The following is a 19,190-nucleotide window of genomic DNA, read 5'->3' on the forward strand; positions in this document are numbered from 1 at the left end:
AGTAACAGAAGCATTTAAACAGTATTTAAAACGCTGATTTGTAATTTTGTGTTTTGGCTGCTATACTGCAGAATACCACAATGATTTAAAAATTGTTCTTTGGATAAGAAACACTGAAATCTTCAGCCTGGAGCAATAGCAATTTGGCAGGACACACTGTAAAACCCTGAAAAAAAAATAGAAGACTGACGCTTATCTTAGAAACACTGATGACATGTTAAAAGCTGTGCCAATCCTATTGCTAAAATAATGGAAGCAACAGTCCCTCAAAAATGAACATCTGTCAGCTCTAATTTCTATTGCAGTTACATTTATATTTTCATAGTTTGGAATAGCTAGTAACTTGTAGAAAAAATAATTACTACAATGGCTGAAGATTTTCATATTCATCTTTACTGCTAACAGTTTTTGCTAAATTAAAGTTTCCTTAAAACATGCCATATCAACCGTCTGTATTCAGCCACCATTGGCCCTTAAGGAATCCACACATTTTGGGTTGACAAGCCACGATCTCTGCTGCAGAAGTTTGAGGTTTTGAATTTCTCTCTGCCTGATGCTTATCTCTTCTGACAAGGAGAAAACAGAATGAGTACATTCTTTCAATTATTTCTTTATTGCATGTGAGAGTATTTTTCATTGTTTCCCCTAACCTTTCTATATCCCTACCATCATAACCCTCTTCATAGTGTGTTGTGCAAGTGCATAAATTTATTTTCTAGTTTCAAGAATTAAACTGCATTCAGTATGTGTATGTTCACATTGTCGTCTTCTGTACCAGAGCTTAAGCAGCTTGCAGAGAGAGGCATAAAGATGTAGGGGGAGGAGAGGAAAGGTATGGCACGTATTTCACCAAAAAAAGACAGTAAACTCATTACACTTTCAAAAAAAGTACTTGGAGTTACATATATGACTTATCATTTAAAGGTAGGTACTGATAAGGTAAACCTTACATACCTCTACTTCCAGCATTAGAGAAGAATGCCATCACATGTACGACAAAGATGCCTGAAAAGTTTAACTAATGCAGAGTATTTTAGAATGTTTCACCTCCTAATTCTTTTACATTTTAAAAAAAAGTAGTATTTGGTAACAAAAAAAAAAAAAAAAAAAAGAATTAAAAAGAAGGTTGAGCAGAATTCACTACAAGCTAGCTGAATTTATCTGTTTAATCAACAAGTACCCAAATACTTTTATTATGACATAAGTTTGTAGAAAAAGATACTGGAACACAGTAAAAAAAAAAAAATAAAAATTGAGAGCTAGCATAAAGATCAGCTCTTAAAGCAAGGTGAAAAGCAGAGTCCGCCTGATTACTAGCACAGAAATCACTATTGTTGTTTGCCTGCACTAAGCGTAGAAGCAATAGAGAGAGAAAACCATGGAGTGGTGTGGAAACGGGTGAATCAGATTAGCAGTCTGCTGGTCTGATATTTGTATCAGAAATTCAGCCAGCAGGAGACAGGTTTTAAAAAAACAAGCACACACACAAAAAGGGGGGGATAAATACCATGTAGTCAAAGATAGTGAAACGCCTGGCAAATCTTTATTTTATATCAATACAGGGTACTGGATAGCAAAATTCTATGGTAGTACAAAAGAGAATGGAGAAATTTATTGAGCACTTAAAACAGCATTTGGCTCTGGAATCTTGTAAAGTGCAAATGGTTGGAGAATAGAAAGTACCGACATTAAGTATCATATATCCTTGTCCTCTTCTTACACCTTTCCTTAGGTATCAATTTCAGCAAGAGAGAGGATACTCATCTAATTTTTACAACCCTTTGGTGTTATCAAAGTCTGGTCAAATATTTTTATCTGGCTAATCTTCTCTCAGTTATTCACAAATTATTAGTGGAATGAAGTGACCTAAAATTTTTCTAGGATAAGTTGTACCAGTTATTTTCAAAAATGGGATCACACCTCTGAGGAAAAGTCTTCGTACTTACCTGATGCTACTGCATGCCTAGAAGAAAAGCTCTATAACAGGATGACATGTTTTATTAGGTTTATTTAGGCTAAGTGTTTTAAAATTAATTTAAAATTAATTTTCATGTAACAACCAATTGCGAAGTTGGAAAGAACATTCACCCAGTAGTAATGGCCAAAGCACTACACTGCACTGGCAGCTAGACATACTGCAACCAGGTTAAGTATTGAAGCAGTTTCTCCATTTCACTCATATGGGTAGTTCATTCAACTCAATCTGGAGTTGGATTATCCTTTTTTTAAGTTGCTTTCTACTCTACAATAAACGGTGTAAAAAGGATAAAAATAGTTTCAAGCTAGCTGCAAATCTTAAGCATGCACACCGGACATCTATGTCTAAGACATGTATTAAAATAACTATATTCTGAATCAACCTTTTCGACAGTTACAAAAACATTAAGTAGCATTCTAATTTCCATCCCAGTGCACGTTAACACATCCAAAGTTACCCAGTAGGTCAGAAATCTATCATTTGCTGTTCTCTAACAGAGAAATTGTGTACAAATTACAAGTCTGAAAAAATGTACATTAAACACCATAATTGCTAATACAGTCACTGACAGAGATAATGGTATTTTTGCTAGTCTAGAGAACAGGTGAGACCATTTCTGGGTAAAAGGAATAACCTTTCATTGCACTAACTGGTACAGTGTGACACAACAGACAGCATTTCAAGAACAGAGTCTTTCTTTGGACCTGAAATAGAAACAGCATCTTTCCAAGCTAACCGCAATACCCTGCATTTAGCAGCACATGGGAAGTACTGAAGCCTGCAGTAACAGGGTATGTTTTCCTGTAAAACTGGCAGCTTCCTCATCCCCCATGAACATCTGCTTACCTGAAGAAGAGTTTGAGCGCATGCAGTATCTTGCCTAATTTTTTCAAATAAATCAATTTCTCCAATAAAAGATATTACATCTACCTACTAGGTATACTCTAAACAGATCTCTCATTTCTATTAGCAAATGCAAGCCAAAATTTAATCTCCATGCTTCAGAACAGCCTTTTGTGAAAGGACTAGTGTCAAAAGGGAGTTTTCAGCAACCCACCATAGTCCCTGCAACACTCTGGCCACAAGCAAGCTCAATGGAAACTCTGCTTGGATTTCTGTTTGTGGTGCAAGGCACAGTGCTACTTACAAAGAGATACCCTAATATCAACCTGATGTTGTGTTACAGGTGTTGTGAGCAGGTTAGTCACAAAATACTGCTGCAGAAGCCAACTGTTCCTGGCTGAATTTCTACCAAAATATGGTCTGGCCATATCTACTACTTCTAATGAGCAGAAAATGATAAGAAAAATAAAAACACCATGAGGTATTTAAAATGGCAATAATGTGTAACCTTGGAAGATATTTATTCCCCCCAAATCTATATTTTTACACTACTCCAAAGATTTACTGTACAAATAACTTCAGTAAGTGCATTTATGAAATGAACTACATCTAATAAAACCTAATACTGCAAAAAAAATTATATTGATGTAAACACAAGGGAAGCAGAGAGGTTGCCAACACCAAGGAACGTCTTTATGCACATCCTTCTCAATCATCAGACAGAAGAAAAAAAAAAAAAAAGAAGAAAAAAACCAAACCAAAACACAAAACAGAAAAATCCAAGTGATTTTCCTTCAGAATAGTTAAATAGCCTTTAACTGAGTTTCAAAGTAGATCTAGTGTTTTATCCGCCTGATTAAGTATGGCTTTTAACAAGTGAAGCTGTAATTAAGCATAATGATAGTGGAACAAGCAAAGTTAGAATCATGCATATTAATTCCAGCTTTGCAAGATGCCCACTCTAATGGCATTTGATGCTCTTCCTTTCAGAGAGGGTTATTTCGCTCAATGTGCTGGAGCTGTGGCAGAAATTTTCCATAGCACCTGTACCGGCACAGGAATTTTTGCTAGGAAGTCAGCCACAAGTACTGTGTTGGCTCAGATCATGACCACGCTCTAGCAGCACCACTTTTTAAATATTTCTAGAGTATTCAGGAGGTTTCAGTCCAAGAGACTAAGAAGCTTATAAGAATTCACACAATCCCATGTGATGTTATGCTAAGAGGCTGCAATGGGGAGTTACAACTTTGTTTCTTCTGACTTCTCAGCTGCTACACAGAATACAGTACAATTGCCATGTTTAAGGCTTCTTTGAACTTTAATCATCACACTTCTCTAAAATCTGGAAGCAAGCCACTTGAGTAACAGTTCATGGCAAATCTTTGTCAAAAATCAAGATAGGAGATTGTGTAGAAAAGGTTGGGGTTGATATTGACAATCTTGATACTGACTTTTACACATTTAATTGTACGGGATTGGAAAACTCCCAGCAAGCACTCCTAAGTGAGTACAATACCACACACAACTTAAATCAAGTACCCAACGTTGATTTTTAAGCATAGTATTAAAAAACTGCACAAAGACCAGTTACATGCCTTACAAACTTGTACTAATCCTTAAAGAAAGATCGACAGGGTCTAAAGAAGAATCCAAATTACACTCGATACTGATCCATCCAGTAACCAAAAAATCTATTGCAACTTCCATTCAAAAAGGAAGACCCAATATAAAAACTGTTAGCAAAGATAGCATTTTTATTATGTCTTAACAAAATTCTGTCAAAGAACAGAATTATTATATGTTTTTATGGATTTCCATTCTTTGATGCACACAAAGCTTCTTCACTATTTTTGGTTATTTACTTTAAACTAGTAGCAGATATTATAGGTAATTCTAGGGAAAAAAAATCACTGCTGCAGATCCACAATAGAAGACAATTGTGCTAAGACAATGTAACTGTAACTACCTTCACATAATCTGTAAAAAAACTGAAGAGTATTAAAAAAGTATAATCACTGTTTTTCACATATGTGAGTTTGAGAATCCAAAATTTCAGTATTTTCAAAATACTACTACACTGAATTCAAGACACACAGTCAGGTATAAATCACCCAAGCGGAAAATGGTCCGCAGACATCCTAGACTCCAAAGTATTAAACCGGCCACAATAAAAGAAAATCCAACTCAACAACAGCGGGGTGAAGACACTACAAGCATAGACTACTTGAGTAGAACAGAAATGCTCTGCCACTGAAACTCTCTCTTCAGCAGATGACTCCAATTCCTCATGTATCCAAAACTGGCTTTTTAATTATTTTTTTTTTCTACTTACAATCCTTCTATGAGCTCCTATTTTCTTTCAAATTATCTCAAAAGTGCTCAGCCCCCTTCCTATAAGCTCCCTGTAATTCCGACCCTGTTTGTGTCACAGCCTGCAGGTGAATCTGTCTTCTCATGTTCTGCTTCCACAAACCCTTTAATTCATATCCCTATTAGCATCTTTACTTGCAAATTCACTTAATTTTATTGCTGTCCTTTCACCTGAAACAGCTTTCCTCCTATCCCATGTCTGCCTCAGAAAGCTTATCACCTTACCTATTCAGCTGAAAAAACTTTTTTTTCACAAGTCACCCTTACATGGATTTGCAACCATATTCTCTCTTTACTGGATTCCAAATATATTTATACTAGAGAAGTAAAAACTATTTTGAAAGGTGCTGCAAATGCTAGTTGGCCAGGTACATAACATCAGAGCACCATGTGGAGTGAAAACAGACGCAGTTATATAAAACGTAGACTTCTCCAGGGAGTTAAGGAAAATTCTGGAAAAATATTAAATCACTGTAGACTTTTTTCACCACTGATCCTCAGGACTCCAAACAAAACAGAATGTTTTTTTCCTCCACTGAAGAATATTTTAGTTTTACCACCCTAATATTACTCTAGATGAGAAAAGATGCCCCATACCCCTCAACCTCAGTGTTTACAGGAACAGCAGTCAGCTACCTGGCACGGTGCTCTCCATAATCTTTAGCAGAGAAAAGCATTTATGTCACTGGAATAGTTTAACTCACCAATAAACGGATAGAAGCCAAGGAGTCACCAGGTGGACTGGAACCTGATGCTTTCCGTTCTTCTATTCTTTTTATGTGGACTTCTCTCCGAGCATCGTTAGGTAACCAACAGGTAGTGCCCGACGCTGCCTCTTGGTCATTTACAGCAAGAATGTAGGACTGATGTCTCAAAGGCTGTGGAGTTTGGTGGCCAGAAGGTGATTTGTCCCGCATGACCACTGTGTCTTTTGTCATTTTCCTGAATAATCCGTTTGCAGGATTCAGGCTCATGGCCATCTTCCCTTTCGAAATCATGAATCTTTTGTCTGATGGAACCATCTAGTGTCAGAGGTAGTTGAACTCTCACTTGTTGGCTGAACAAGTTTGGCGGAAGCTGGAGACAGAGAGGAGGGTTGGATGGTTTTGCCAGTTACTGTTTTGTGATCTGGGGCACCTTCTGCTCGGATCCTTGACTGTTGGTTTAACAGACCACTCTGATGCAAGTGGTTTACTGTTCTTTGGTCTTTGCTGACAATAGCATCCAGGCCCTGGTTAAGAGGAAATGATGCTTTTGCTGCATAGGGATGCAGAGTTCTTCAAAGAGCTACTTTTAGAACTTCTGGCTGGTGTGAGAGACAGTCTCTCTTGTGAACAGTTGTAGGTTTTGAAACTCCCCCAGGAGTTTGCAAATCTCGAGAAGGCTGTAACTTTTTCATATCTGGTAGAACTTTCTGAAAATGAGAACAGGCAGAGAAGCTCTACTACCTGTTCTCCTGTTGTCTGAAATATAAGCACTCGGAGCCATTAAAAAATTTTGACCTCGAAGGACATATGAAATGCATGCTGTCTAGATCTCTCATAATATACCTCGCCGATCATCTTGTTCGGTAAACCCTGTTCCACTTGTAAGTCTTTCTCCTATCTCCATTAGTATCTGCAATCAGATTCTCAGAATGAAAATTTTCTAGCACTTCACCCTGTTTGCTGAGATAAATCCCATGACCGAGCCCTGTGATTCCTAGCATTAACTGAAGGTGAAGTTAGAGTATCTTGTGAAGCACTTCGTGGCCACTCTTTCATCAACGCAGGGATCTTCAAGTCTTTCCTGGGATACACTTCTCTGACGGATCTGAACAGACTGTGGAACCCTGTCGTGAGAGGTGCTCCTGCGCCGTACCTGTGAAGCAGTGCGATTGGCACCACTTGATTATAATTAGTTGTATTCTGAGAAGCTGCTCTAAACTATCTAACCTTTCCTGTATTGTTCGGGAGCCATACATGTGCATGCGCCTATTATCAATGTACTCTTTGTAAGTTTTGTAGGTCTCCAGTCTATATGCTGGTGGGATGTTGGAGAACTGTAATGATTAGTAGAGACTGAGGGCGAGTCTGTGGCTTGAGCAGGAGGTCTAGTGCTTGGGATTCTTCTGGACATACTGCAAAATTTGAAGCTTTACTTAGTGTTCCAGTTGGATCAACCGCCTTGTTATTGGAGTCTGGGGAAGTACAATAGCAGTGGACACTGAAGATGGTGATGTGGTCCGTGCTTTTAGACTGGTTTGATCTTTTAAGCCGTATCTTACTTCCTCTGTCCTGTGTGATGGACCACCATGATTATTTTCTACATGATGGCAAATCTACAGCCTTCTCAGAAGGCACAATAACAGTCCTAACAGTTTCATTGCAAACACATACAGCCTGTATTTGATTTTGCAATGTCTGTTGGTGATGGAGGCACTTGTATTTCCATTCTGTAGGCCCTTCTCTGGCTGTGTCAATGCCCTCTCTGGCTGCGGTCAATTGCCCGTACTGGTCTATTGACTGCTGCTTCCCCAGCGAGAAGTCAGAAGATAGCTTGTCACCAGCTTGTGCCGTAACAGAAGCTGTGGATGTCAGGCGCGGATAACATATTGGCGGTGGTTCAGGTATGTTGTGGGGCATTACCACTGTAGGCTTCATTGCCTTTCAGGTAGGCATCTTGGAATATGCCTGTGGAGAGAAGATTAAGTGAGTATTCAGTAGCGGGGGAGATGGAAAGGTTCACCATCTAGCATTGCACAATCAAGCTTCAATAGAGGGAACGCAAGTACAAAATTCAACACTATCATTTTAGATAAAATGTTAGTTAAAAAAGATAAAAATAGTATTCCATCCCCTTAGTGAGCAGAGACAGAACAAGCAAGATTATTACATACAATCCCTCCCCTCAACAATTAAAAAAACTTATCTGATGACCAATTCTAGGAAATACTGCAGGTACGGCAATGAGACAGGTTTCCCAAAATCCATGAGCGCAAAACACAGTATTTTTCTCCCCCTCAATTTTGCTTTCTATCATGATGTTCCACACATTCTTCCCATTTAAGCTTCACATTGCTGGAAACCAGAATTTCACAGCCATCGACAGGTTAAAATGCTCCATAATAAATTCAACTAGCACTAGAAAATTCCGTGTTCACTTTAGTGTATAAAAGAACTCTGTTCACTTAAGGCAGTACATATGAAAAGTACACACAAAGTATACATACATACACTCCTCTAAGATGTCTTCTACATATAAAAGCTACTGTTCCTAAACATAAATGAATAAATTGAAGCAGTAACATCTTTGTTGTGAGCAACACCCTATAAATCATCTTACATTTTACAGGAGACAGCCAGTACATGGCACACAAATCTTGTTGCAAAAAATATTAATAATACGTAACATTTTCAACTTCAAGGTACATACAGTATGAAAATTCATACATACCCACTACTGTCCACATACACCATTAAACACAAACTAAAATCTCAAATTAATTTCCTTAGTGCATTTATTTGCACCTTTATGTAAGAGCCTGACTCCTGAGAAAAAATGGCTATATTACACTCAGTATGTTTCTGTAGCCTTTAGAAATCAGCATTTATCATTGTGAAATTAACAGAACATTCAAAATAATTAAATCATATGAGAAGCATACAGCATACTTAATCAATATCCTATTATTGAAAAACTTTAGCATGACTTCGTTCAGTTAACATAATGAAATAAAGAGCCAACGCAGAGCCTGCCAATTGCAACAGAAGATTAAAATGATTTCTCAGGGCTTTACACACTTAGGCGTGGTATCATATCACAGCATTTCCTGTCCAAACCATAACATGCTCAATTCCAGAATATCAACGTGCCCTGTCTTAACACTAGACAGGTTATAAAAGCCCAAGTGCAGGCATAAAATTATTACTGAGGGACGAAGTACAGAGGAGGGCAAGGCATTTACAATACTGCTGCAATGTTACATCGAGCATTAGTGAGTGCAAAATATTAAAGCATACCAAGAAAAAAACAACCAAATAAACACAGGCACAAACCACAAATTAAGAGATTAGCATTATGAAGAAAATTCAGCTCAGACTATCTAGCTCATTTCCACAAACTTGCTGTTCATATTCTTGCTTCCCACAAATCAGTAAGAAAAAACATGCCTCAAAACCAGAGAAATGGCTACTGTACATTTCTTACCAGTGCTGTGACATCCTTTGATAAACTGCAGCTGGCAGAAAACAGGAAAACATAGTAAAAGCTGCTTACAGATGTAAAGACAGAATCATGTTGTCATATTGATGTTGAATACAGCAAGCTAAAAATACAACTACACCGATTTCTCCGTAAGGTACCAACAGAGGTAAAGGGCAGTAGAGCATAAAAAATAACTTCACCCTCCTTGTGAGCATGTCCATCTCAGGCTTTTATCTGCTCCTCGCATTTATCCTCCACCCTTACAGAAAGCAAAATACGTTTGTGCCATTTTGCCTTGGTGCATCCCTACAGCTGCCTGCAGAGAGCTCTGGCTCTATGCAACAAGACTTCCCTTCCACTACAGCAACACCACTGTCTCTTATTTCCCCTCAGCTGCTACCATCCCCGCTTCCTGGTGATGAAACAACGGCTTTACTATGCATTTAAAACAGCACACCCCTTCCCCACATATACTGAACACGACCACAAGCTGTCAGCTGACTGCAGCTGCTTTCATGCTGTACATCTGAAATTAGAGGAATGATGCTGCAGAAACACTCCACTCATGTATTTTTTTTTCCTCCACTCATAGTAAAAATCAAGCCAGGTTTCCACTGGCGCATTTAATGGAGGGAAGGAACATACAAATATAAATATTTCTACATCTTTAAATAAATGACTATTTAAGATCTTGATAGGCTGTAAGAATTTTAAAAAAAAAAAAAAAAAAAAGAAAGAAAGAAAATTGGAAAAGATGCTGGAAGACCCAGAAACAGATAGAGCAAGAGACTACTGGCATGCAAGACATACAAAACAATCTTCCCCTGCAAGCAGAAACAATTATTATACAGCTCATAAAACAGTTCACAACCTGGGACACACACACGTTATACCAATATAAAATACCACTGTGTTTTACGTTTTTGTAAAACGTGCCCATGACAAACAATGCTTCATTGACTTTGACAGCAGAAAGGCTAAATTCCAAAACTGGGATGATCTGATCGCAGTTGAAGACTACAAACGAGTGTAAAAATCAGTTCTCAGATCTTGACAAAATTTACACAAATATTAAAACAGTCTTCTTCAAAAGACAGCATTCTCACAGGTCCAAAAGGAGATCGGCCAGGCTTTCTGCCCCCTCACACCCAATAAAGAGTACGTTCCCATGATTGCAGACAGACAGACTGCCAGTCCTCAGTAAGACAGAGTCACTGGAAAAAACGCTATTGATGATGGAAGTGTAGTTTCTCCTTTCAATCTCATTCCACTGACTTCCCAAGAAATCACCGAAACAAAGCTGAACGTTCTTTCAAGAAAGAAGTTTATAAATATGGCAGTGACATGTCCACAAAGGAATATTAAAGTATCTTTGTTGCATAATTCTGATTAAGAGCCTACAGAGAAATGTTACAACTTACAAAGAAATGCACTGATCCATTCTGAATAACATCACGCTGAATGATGCACTATCACCCTTCTTACTATGAAATATTTTAAGTGCTTTAACCGGAAAGTGATGGTAAATTTTTAGAAGCTTAGAGACTAAAAAAATGTGAAGTACACCCAATACACTTACTAGCATTCACAACATTATTTGATACTGAACATATTTTGCAACTATATATAAAACACAGTTTGACTATTACTCTCTTCTCCCTTTTGCTCCATCAAAGGATACAGTATGTGGAAATACTACCTTAATCTCTAAGTGATTGCAACAGACGATATACTCATAAAAAAAGCCATTAGGGTATGAATTTAAGTCTTTAAAAAGCCTTAAGAACAAAAAAGCCTTCCAACTTAAAAAAACTTTTTTTTTTGAATATCCAGATCAGCAATGTTCCTGATTCAGACACCAGCCAAGCCACTCGAATTCCTACAGGGAGCTGGGTACTCAGCAGTTATTCAGAAGTTCCAACATGATTTTAAAAAAAAAAAAAAAAAAAAAAAGATCAGTCTGGATGTTTTATGAGCTCTTTGCCACCTTTCTCAGAACAACAGCAGTTATGGAAAGCTTACCATACAAATACAACAATTTAGAGTGACATTAACAGCTTTGACGGATAACAGCTCTACGACAATTACTAGAAGGAAACTGCTGCGTTTACAGTAAAGAACTCAGCGTGTTTTCCAGTTATTGGGTTCAATTTCTTCTCCATCTTGCAATCTAGTTCTGTTTGCACCAAGTTTGCAAACTGCTATTGCAAAGAATTAATTTCTTACTGCAAATTTGTACAACTATTAGCACATTAAGGGTTTAACTGGTAATACATTCATATTGTATGATACGCAAAATAAATTTTAAGCAAATAAAGCATTCTACAAGTTGTTTTATTAACCCTCAAATTCAGCTGAAGGGTTTTGCTCACATTTTTTCCCCACTTGATTTTATGCCACTTGATGTTAGAATACGACAGCTGACATACAAGGATTCCTCTTAGGAAGAATCATGGTGAACCCTTGTACTTTCAAAAGCCTGAGCACAACCACTGTCCTACACCCCCTTAGTTCAACATCCATAAAAGCACGTAGGCATATGCTTCACTGAGGATGAGTATGCTTCACTACGCGTCACTGAAGGATGAATAATAACACTGATTTCAAACCGAACTACTTGCAAAATTGGAGATAAGCGTTTTGATGAATCAGAAGCTAACGATGCCCAGCACCTTGCAGACAGCTTGAGGCATTCTTCCTTCTTCTCCAACCAGTTTGCTTCAGATTACATTTCTTTACTACTAAATTCTTCTCTTCCCTGGTCCTACCTTATTTTCACATTTAGCATCAGTACGGAACTGCACAACTAGAAAAGGTTTTCCAGCTGTCTTAAGAGGAAACATTTTCCAGTTATAAGCTTGCTCTGGCAAGAAGGTTAGTAATACAGCTCAAGTGGTTTCATTTACTCTGACACCCAGTAAGCACTACGGTCAGATATCATTATTTGGGGAAAAAAAAAAAAATGCACACCCTTTCTTGCCAATGGGCAGTGAAATTTTAGTATATAAATGTAATGTCTTAAGCCCAAGAAATTTAATTTCCAAATACAAGCTGTGTAAGAGACTTTCTTGTAAATATTAGTCTGAATCGAGGTGAGGAAAAGTTTATGCAATTGCTATTTTCTAACATATGCAATGTTAGATAAAGTTCAAGTCTCCTCTTCTAGGTCACTACGTCTTCACACCACACCCCTCCGTCCATTGTACTTGCTGCCAGAGCTTTAATATTAACCTCTGCACACATCAGTAACTGCATCAGTACAAAATCTAAAAAGTAAACAAATGCTCCAAGACTCTGGACTAAATACAGCTACTTATGAAAACATCTCTATTTATTAGAAGAAAAGCAAATGAAAATATTTCACAGTTTGCCAGTGAAAAAGCCATGTTGCTCCATTAGGTCTGATGCAACTGTATGGTCTTAAAAAAAAAGACAAGACAATACAGTTAAAGTTGACTGTGGGCAGACTTGTAGTTAGAGGCAAGAGGTTTCTGGGGCATATAAAACTTTAGAATAAATTTCCTTATGTAAGTTATTTTTCCTTATTCTTATTTTTTAATACAGGTGCATCACTGGCAATTTCAGTGTACTACAAGGCCTTGGGAGCTGCCAAATTCCACAAAAACTGTAAGTATCAGAAATGACAAAGCAGCAAACTCTTCTTTTCTGCCCAGATCTCCCAATATACCGAAAAATTCCATATCATCCCACTAGAAAGAGGAAAAAAAGAAAAGTTATGCTTCAATTGACTTTCACTCACTTTCATGGTCATTAAAAAAAATAAAAAGATATGCAACAGGAAACGAAATATATCAAAACCGTGTAGTAGTAAACAGCCCCCTTTTATTTCCATGTTTACCATTATTCACAGAATGCCCAATAAAATCTTCTTGTAAATGAAACTACAGAGATCTTTCTGGAATGCTAAGGCATGTTTCAACAGATTTGTACGCTACCAGAATTTAATGGTGACAACACCCAGGACTAGAAGTAACCTGCTACCTTTAGGGGTGATTCCTATGAGGAAATGATTTTTTTAAAAACTTATTCAAAATGCAACTGTTGGAGGTAAGATAAAAGTTCGGAAAGATGAACTTTTGAGTGGGTAGCGAGGGAAGTGACAGAAAATGAGAGATGAAAAACCAGGATAACTTACATATATCTTGTGTGTGTTTATATACACATACACAAAGTAGATACACATATTTACAAATTAATATCTACATATATTTACATATAATAAACCCTATATAAAAATATTAATATGCCACATTACAAATAATGTTCCAAACGAACAGCTCCAATATATATCATATTAAAGATGCAATTTTTAAAAGGGTGATATTTTCAAGTGCCTGATACTTAAAAATTCAGTGACTTGTAAGCTATATGCTTCTTTACATACACAGGAAACAATTAGCAAACAAGCAAATTCCAACATGAATATACCTCGAAAAAAACAGTCCAAAATCCTGCATACTATGGACACTCTAACACATACACATTAGACATTACAAAGTCTATTGACAAGAGTCATAATAAGGCTGACCTGTAACTGGGCTTAGCAATTTCAATTTTCTCTCTCTAGGGAGCACCTTTACATTCAGTATTTTCTCTGTAGCACAAAAAGCTTTGAATGACTGAAAAGTGTCACAATTTCGAACAACTTTTAGAGTTAAATTTGTTACCCAAAGGCTCCAGAACAGCAACAATTCTATTAAATACACTTCAGAAAATGAACTATTTGTAGTTGACCTAAATGTGTCTTCCCATTCATATGAAGTCAGTGGTACTAAAACCTAACAAGATACCAAAATTCTGTAAAAACAGTTTGAGAATGCTACAGAAATTGTATATAGACACAAGAAATTTGAAACACTGAGGATAGTATAATAATATTACAATAATAATCCTCCTCCTCAAGGTCTCAAAATGGTTACATACCTACAAATGTTTTAAAATTATCAAATGAGATTATTTTAAGTAAACTAATCTCAAATTTGAGGAGGAGCATGAAAAAAACCCAACACATTCGTAGCTGTCAACAGTTCAAGTTTCTGTCGTGGATAGACATGTTTTAAACATCCTTTCCGCCATTCCCAAAGTGACATTTCCAAGATCATGCCAGTGAAACAAACACGAGTGACTCTGACTTCACTAACAGCAGGTTTTCACATGTAATTCCCTTCTAAGTAAGGAGTGTGCACATGCCACAGAGGGCAACGACCCGTGGATTGGACCACTTTATTGTTACTATTGATGAATGGATTTAAAGCCCTGTTTTCAGGAAATTCAATATACCAAGAGATTCACAGGCATATATGGATATTTCTGAAGACTAAACTCAAGGTTTATAAATAGCAAACTAAGGATAGAAACAAGCAACTGTGCCCTTTATGTAGTTAACCTAGCAATCAGTCATCACCACATGGAGTATGCTGCCATGTAGTATAAAACTTAACCACAACCAGCATCATCCCCGAGTATGATGAAACTATTTCATCCTCATTGCACTGGATAAACCTTTCATTAGCTCCTACTACAATATCCAGTAGTGCTTTAAGTTCTTCTGTTTTCACAGCACACCAGTATTTAAAATCAGCAGTTTACAATGCGTGATACCATCTGAAGATATTTAGAGTGAAATTTATGACATATGTCAAAGAAAACAGTTAAATTCTTTAACATACTATAATAACTTCAATAACACAACTTCAGGGACAAAAGTATAAGTTCTTCCTCTGTTAATACGCGCACTGTACCTTAACATTTCTTGTTCACTTTGCACTTATACTAACACTACCACTACAGAGATTATTGTTATCACTTACTTACATGAGCTGTACTTCATTAGGAATAAGAATTCGCTCTGAGGTTTATATTTTCCTTAGACATAAGATTTCCACAAAGCTAATACAGCATTAATCACAAAGATAAAATAGAAAAAACAAACCCCAAAAAAAAAAGTATGGCAGTTTCTCTGCTGAAAACAAAAAGTTACTGTCTTTTCAGAGGGAGTGAAAAGAATAACATTCTATGCTGTTACTCTGAAAATATTTTAAACATGAGTGTTCAGCTTTGAGTAGAGCAAAGTTCTTCACCAAATCTTGTAATGAGAATGGTGGATCCTAACATCTAAAGGCTGAAGATTAATAATCACCATCTTCAGAGGAATTGCATAGATTTTTCATTTGACTGAAGTTACAGTAGTGCAGTGTCTCAAAAGACTGCTAATTGTTAATTTAGAAGTGGTAAGATTTTTCCTGCTCTGTGGTGGTCTAAAAGGGAGAAAACTACAGACCATAATTGACGACTTTTGTTGTATGATGCAATTCATTTCCATCATCTGTATCTTCACATGTTGCAACTCTGCCATGAAAGACTGACACTTGAAAATATATATACTAAAATACAGACCGTGACAGAACCACATGAACAAACTGCAGCTCTCAGAAGCCTTTTCCAATGGGCCTGAGCACACACAATGCTCAGTCTTGCAGACTACAGAAAACATCTGTCTCTTCATCACTTTCCTCTGGCAGACACTATGTGGAACTCACAGTCCTCAAGACAAGCCCACTTTTGCCCAAACAAATGCATCGTAGCAAACAGGAGCATAAACTCCTCCATGTTGTATCATAATCATGTACCAACCCAACACAACAGCAAACTGTCAGACGGAACTCATACAACCTATTGAGGCAACACAAAGCATTTTTTGCAAAATGATGACTCCGCCTCTTAAACCTAATCCTCTTTCTATCTTCAAAAGAGCAGTCTGGAATACAAAATTCACAACTCTACCACATCTGGCAAATCAAAAGAAACTTTTTTTTAATGACATCTGGAAATTATTCCCACATATCTCCAGGTTTTTTTCTAGGACTCCCACAGGCAGATGTTTTTTCTCTTTCCTTTACTCCTCGATCCTCTCCAGGACAATGACTTTCCTTTTTTTTTTTTTTTTTTTTTTTTACTAATATCCTTCTCTAGCCCAAAGGCAAGGTCAGTCTTTCCTCCTCTGTCCCCATTATCTCACTCATTGATATAACAAGTTAAATTCCAATCTATTGTTTTTCATCTATACTTCACCTGAAGCTTGTGCTTTGTGTTTCATCAGCAGAGGGAAGAGGTGCCTAAGAGTTTCTTGCCCAGCCAAATACAAAGGTTTAACTTTACACCTACAAACCTTGCCTTGCCCAGCCAGATCTTTAGACTGTTATGGCTACAACACTGCATTAGACGCACATGGCTATTTAGATCATTTAAAAGTTAGAACTCTTCCTGCATTTCTACATATTCACAGTTCCAATTAAAAACCAAAACAAAACCCCCCCAAAAACCACAGCTTTCCCCTTCCACTTATTCATGCAATCCAAACTCACCCCCTGGCTCCAACATTTTCTGTACCGGATTACTGAAATATTTCTTTATCAAATGTTCTCAAAGTATCACTTCTATTCTAATAATCTTGGCTTGCTGGCCTAACTGGCTGAGTTCCTATACTAGCCTCTATCTTCACCTTCAGCTCAAAACAATTTCTTGCTTTTTTTCTTTACCCATTAATTTGCCCTTTAATACGGAAAATAGCTACGGAAATGCACAGGTTCTTCTTAACTGTTATTTAAAGTCAAGTCTTGCTATTTCCGTGTGGATAAGAAAATATAGTTTTCCAACTACTAACCAGAAAGTCTACCCTGCTTGTCATCTTCTCCTTTCCTCTACTTCCAATTAAACTAGAGCATATCAATACAGTAGGTGTTTTTCTAATTCTTCACAATACGCACTTACACATCATCTTTTATTCACAGCTCTTTTGGACTTAGAGACACTAAATGGGAGCTGAATTATCTCACTATAGATGCAGGACCTCACTTCAAATCGAGAACATACAGGCACTAGTGTAACAAAATATTTACAGCAGTTACAATTAAAAAAATTGGTAATAACCTCCAGCACATTCATCACCTTGCTTCTTTCCTGGAAATCCACTGACAAGTAGTGAGTTATTAACAAAAGCTAATTTTAAGCGCCATATACTATTTTTTAAATTCAAACTTAGTAATGATTCCCAACTTCTTTATAATTAGGCAACCTAGTTAAAGAAAGCAATCCAATTCATAAATTCTAACATAAGGAAACTAATCCAAAACATAATAAAAATACAAACACTATTCTAAGATTTTTTTTTTTTAACGAGATGCTAGAAATATCATGTGAAGAAGGTATTCTCCCCTATATTTGGATTCCTCTGAAACTTCAGGGATGGCAAGCAAGTAGGAAAATGTCTAAGGAGTGACAGAGATAAACGTTAACTCTTTAATTACTTGCTGGTAGCAGAGTTCAAAGACTTTGTAACCAACAGCAAGACATTTATCTTTAGTCAACATACTGTCTGAATATAATGCTTCATAAACATACCAACTGAAGGATGTCCTCGTCTTTTGGCATAACACTAAGCTCCAACATGCTGTCACTGAAAGAAATAGAAAAAAAAACCACCACACGTGAACTTTTGGAAAAGATTTTCAATTCTTGTTACAAAGATGATTCATTAACTACCATAGACCAAAAGCATTCAAAAAATCCCACACTCAGCTATTCTGTCAAATTACCTTACACAACAGAAATAAACACTGATTTCCATTTAGTCTTAGCAAGTAAGAGTAGAACAGAAATCTGACTGAAGAGTACCTCTGTGTTCTCAGCAAAACCAGTGTCTTAACTGACAAAGACAATGCATTGGCTTTTGTTTCTTTTTTTTCCCCTCAAGTCCTAAGGTACATTAGCTGTTTGGAGCCTCTCGGACAAAACAAGGTGGCAAATCTGTGAACACAAGTTAAAACTTCTCTCTTTCTTCCATTTAAAACTAAAGTCTGACAGCATTCTTTAAAATTGCTGGGGAAATATCATAACCACCACATCATATGAAAAGTGGGGCAACAGCAAGGCAAGCACTGACTTACACCTTTCCACTCCAATCACCTCCTAGCAGAATCAACTTACACATATTTAGTCAGTCAGATGACATCTGAAATACTGATGAAAAACGCTTGCTATTTATAAGTGCTGAATTTGTCAGTCTGAATTGCTGAAACCAAAAGCAGCAGCAGCATAAAGATCCAGGAATCCAGATAGTTCAATCAATATAATTTAAATATAGGCAAAATCAGGACACCGAATGTACAATGTATCAGTTATCCAGAGTCAAATATTGTAAAACAGTGAAACCCACAGTTAGTATCTACCAGAAAAAAGTATTTTCACAAGCAAGAGAGAAGTATATGCTTGTAACGTTGGATACAGAACAGGTGAATTAATTATCTCATCTGAGATAGAGGAATACTCTGTTCACATTCATTAAATGTAAAACTGGAACAGATACAGAGAAGGGCTACGAAAGAGATAGCTTGTACAGACTGTTTTAACTAGTCTCACAAAACAGAAAGTGGAGAGATTATGACTGTTAGAAATCTCACATTACATATCACAAGAAAGTGTACTTAAACATATTGACCAACACCAGCACAAGGAAAAAAAGCATACAACCTAACTGGATATATCAGACTAGAAATTGGCTTATCTGTAGTGGGCAGTACAATGTATGTGCTGAGAAAAGACAAAAGCAGCACAGAGATGGGCCACCAACTTCAGGGCACACAGAGCAGTATGAAAGCACTGAGAAGAACCTCAGTTTCTTATTTCTGCAGAAAAGAAAGTCATCTTCTCAAACATGTAACGTGTGATTTATTATGCTTTCTTACATGAAAAAATGTTTTTGTTGTGTGGTTCCTTTTCCATTTGTTAGCAACTG

The 19,190-nt window shown here is 37.0% G+C and overlaps 1 protein-coding gene across 1 annotated transcript in view; it reads right to left on the bottom strand.

The window, feature by feature from the left end:
- The window catches only part of ARHGAP21 (Rho GTPase activating protein 21), a 130,891-nt gene that overhangs the window by 25,938 nt on the left and 85,763 nt on the right, over window positions 1-19,190 (bottom strand). The window contains 16 exon segments of the mRNA XM_068404899.1: window positions 5,904-6,195; window positions 6,198-6,628; window positions 6,631-6,772; window positions 6,774-6,866; window positions 6,868-6,963; window positions 6,965-7,068; window positions 7,071-7,115; window positions 7,118-7,198; window positions 7,201-7,311; window positions 7,314-7,370; window positions 7,373-7,493; window positions 7,495-7,572; window positions 7,574-7,692; window positions 7,695-7,809; window positions 7,811-7,863; window positions 17,794-17,852. Coding sequence (XP_068261000.1) covers window positions 5,904-6,195; window positions 6,198-6,628; window positions 6,631-6,772; window positions 6,774-6,866; window positions 6,868-6,963; window positions 6,965-7,068; window positions 7,071-7,115; window positions 7,118-7,198; window positions 7,201-7,311; window positions 7,314-7,370; window positions 7,373-7,493; window positions 7,495-7,572; window positions 7,574-7,692; window positions 7,695-7,809; window positions 7,811-7,863; window positions 17,794-17,852 — 1,997 coding nt within the window.

This window comes from Nyctibius grandis, chromosome 7 (genome assembly GCF_013368605.1).
Source record: "Nyctibius grandis isolate bNycGra1 chromosome 7, bNycGra1.pri, whole genome shotgun sequence".
Lineage (NCBI taxonomy): Eukaryota > Metazoa > Chordata > Aves > Nyctibiiformes > Nyctibiidae > Nyctibius > Nyctibius grandis.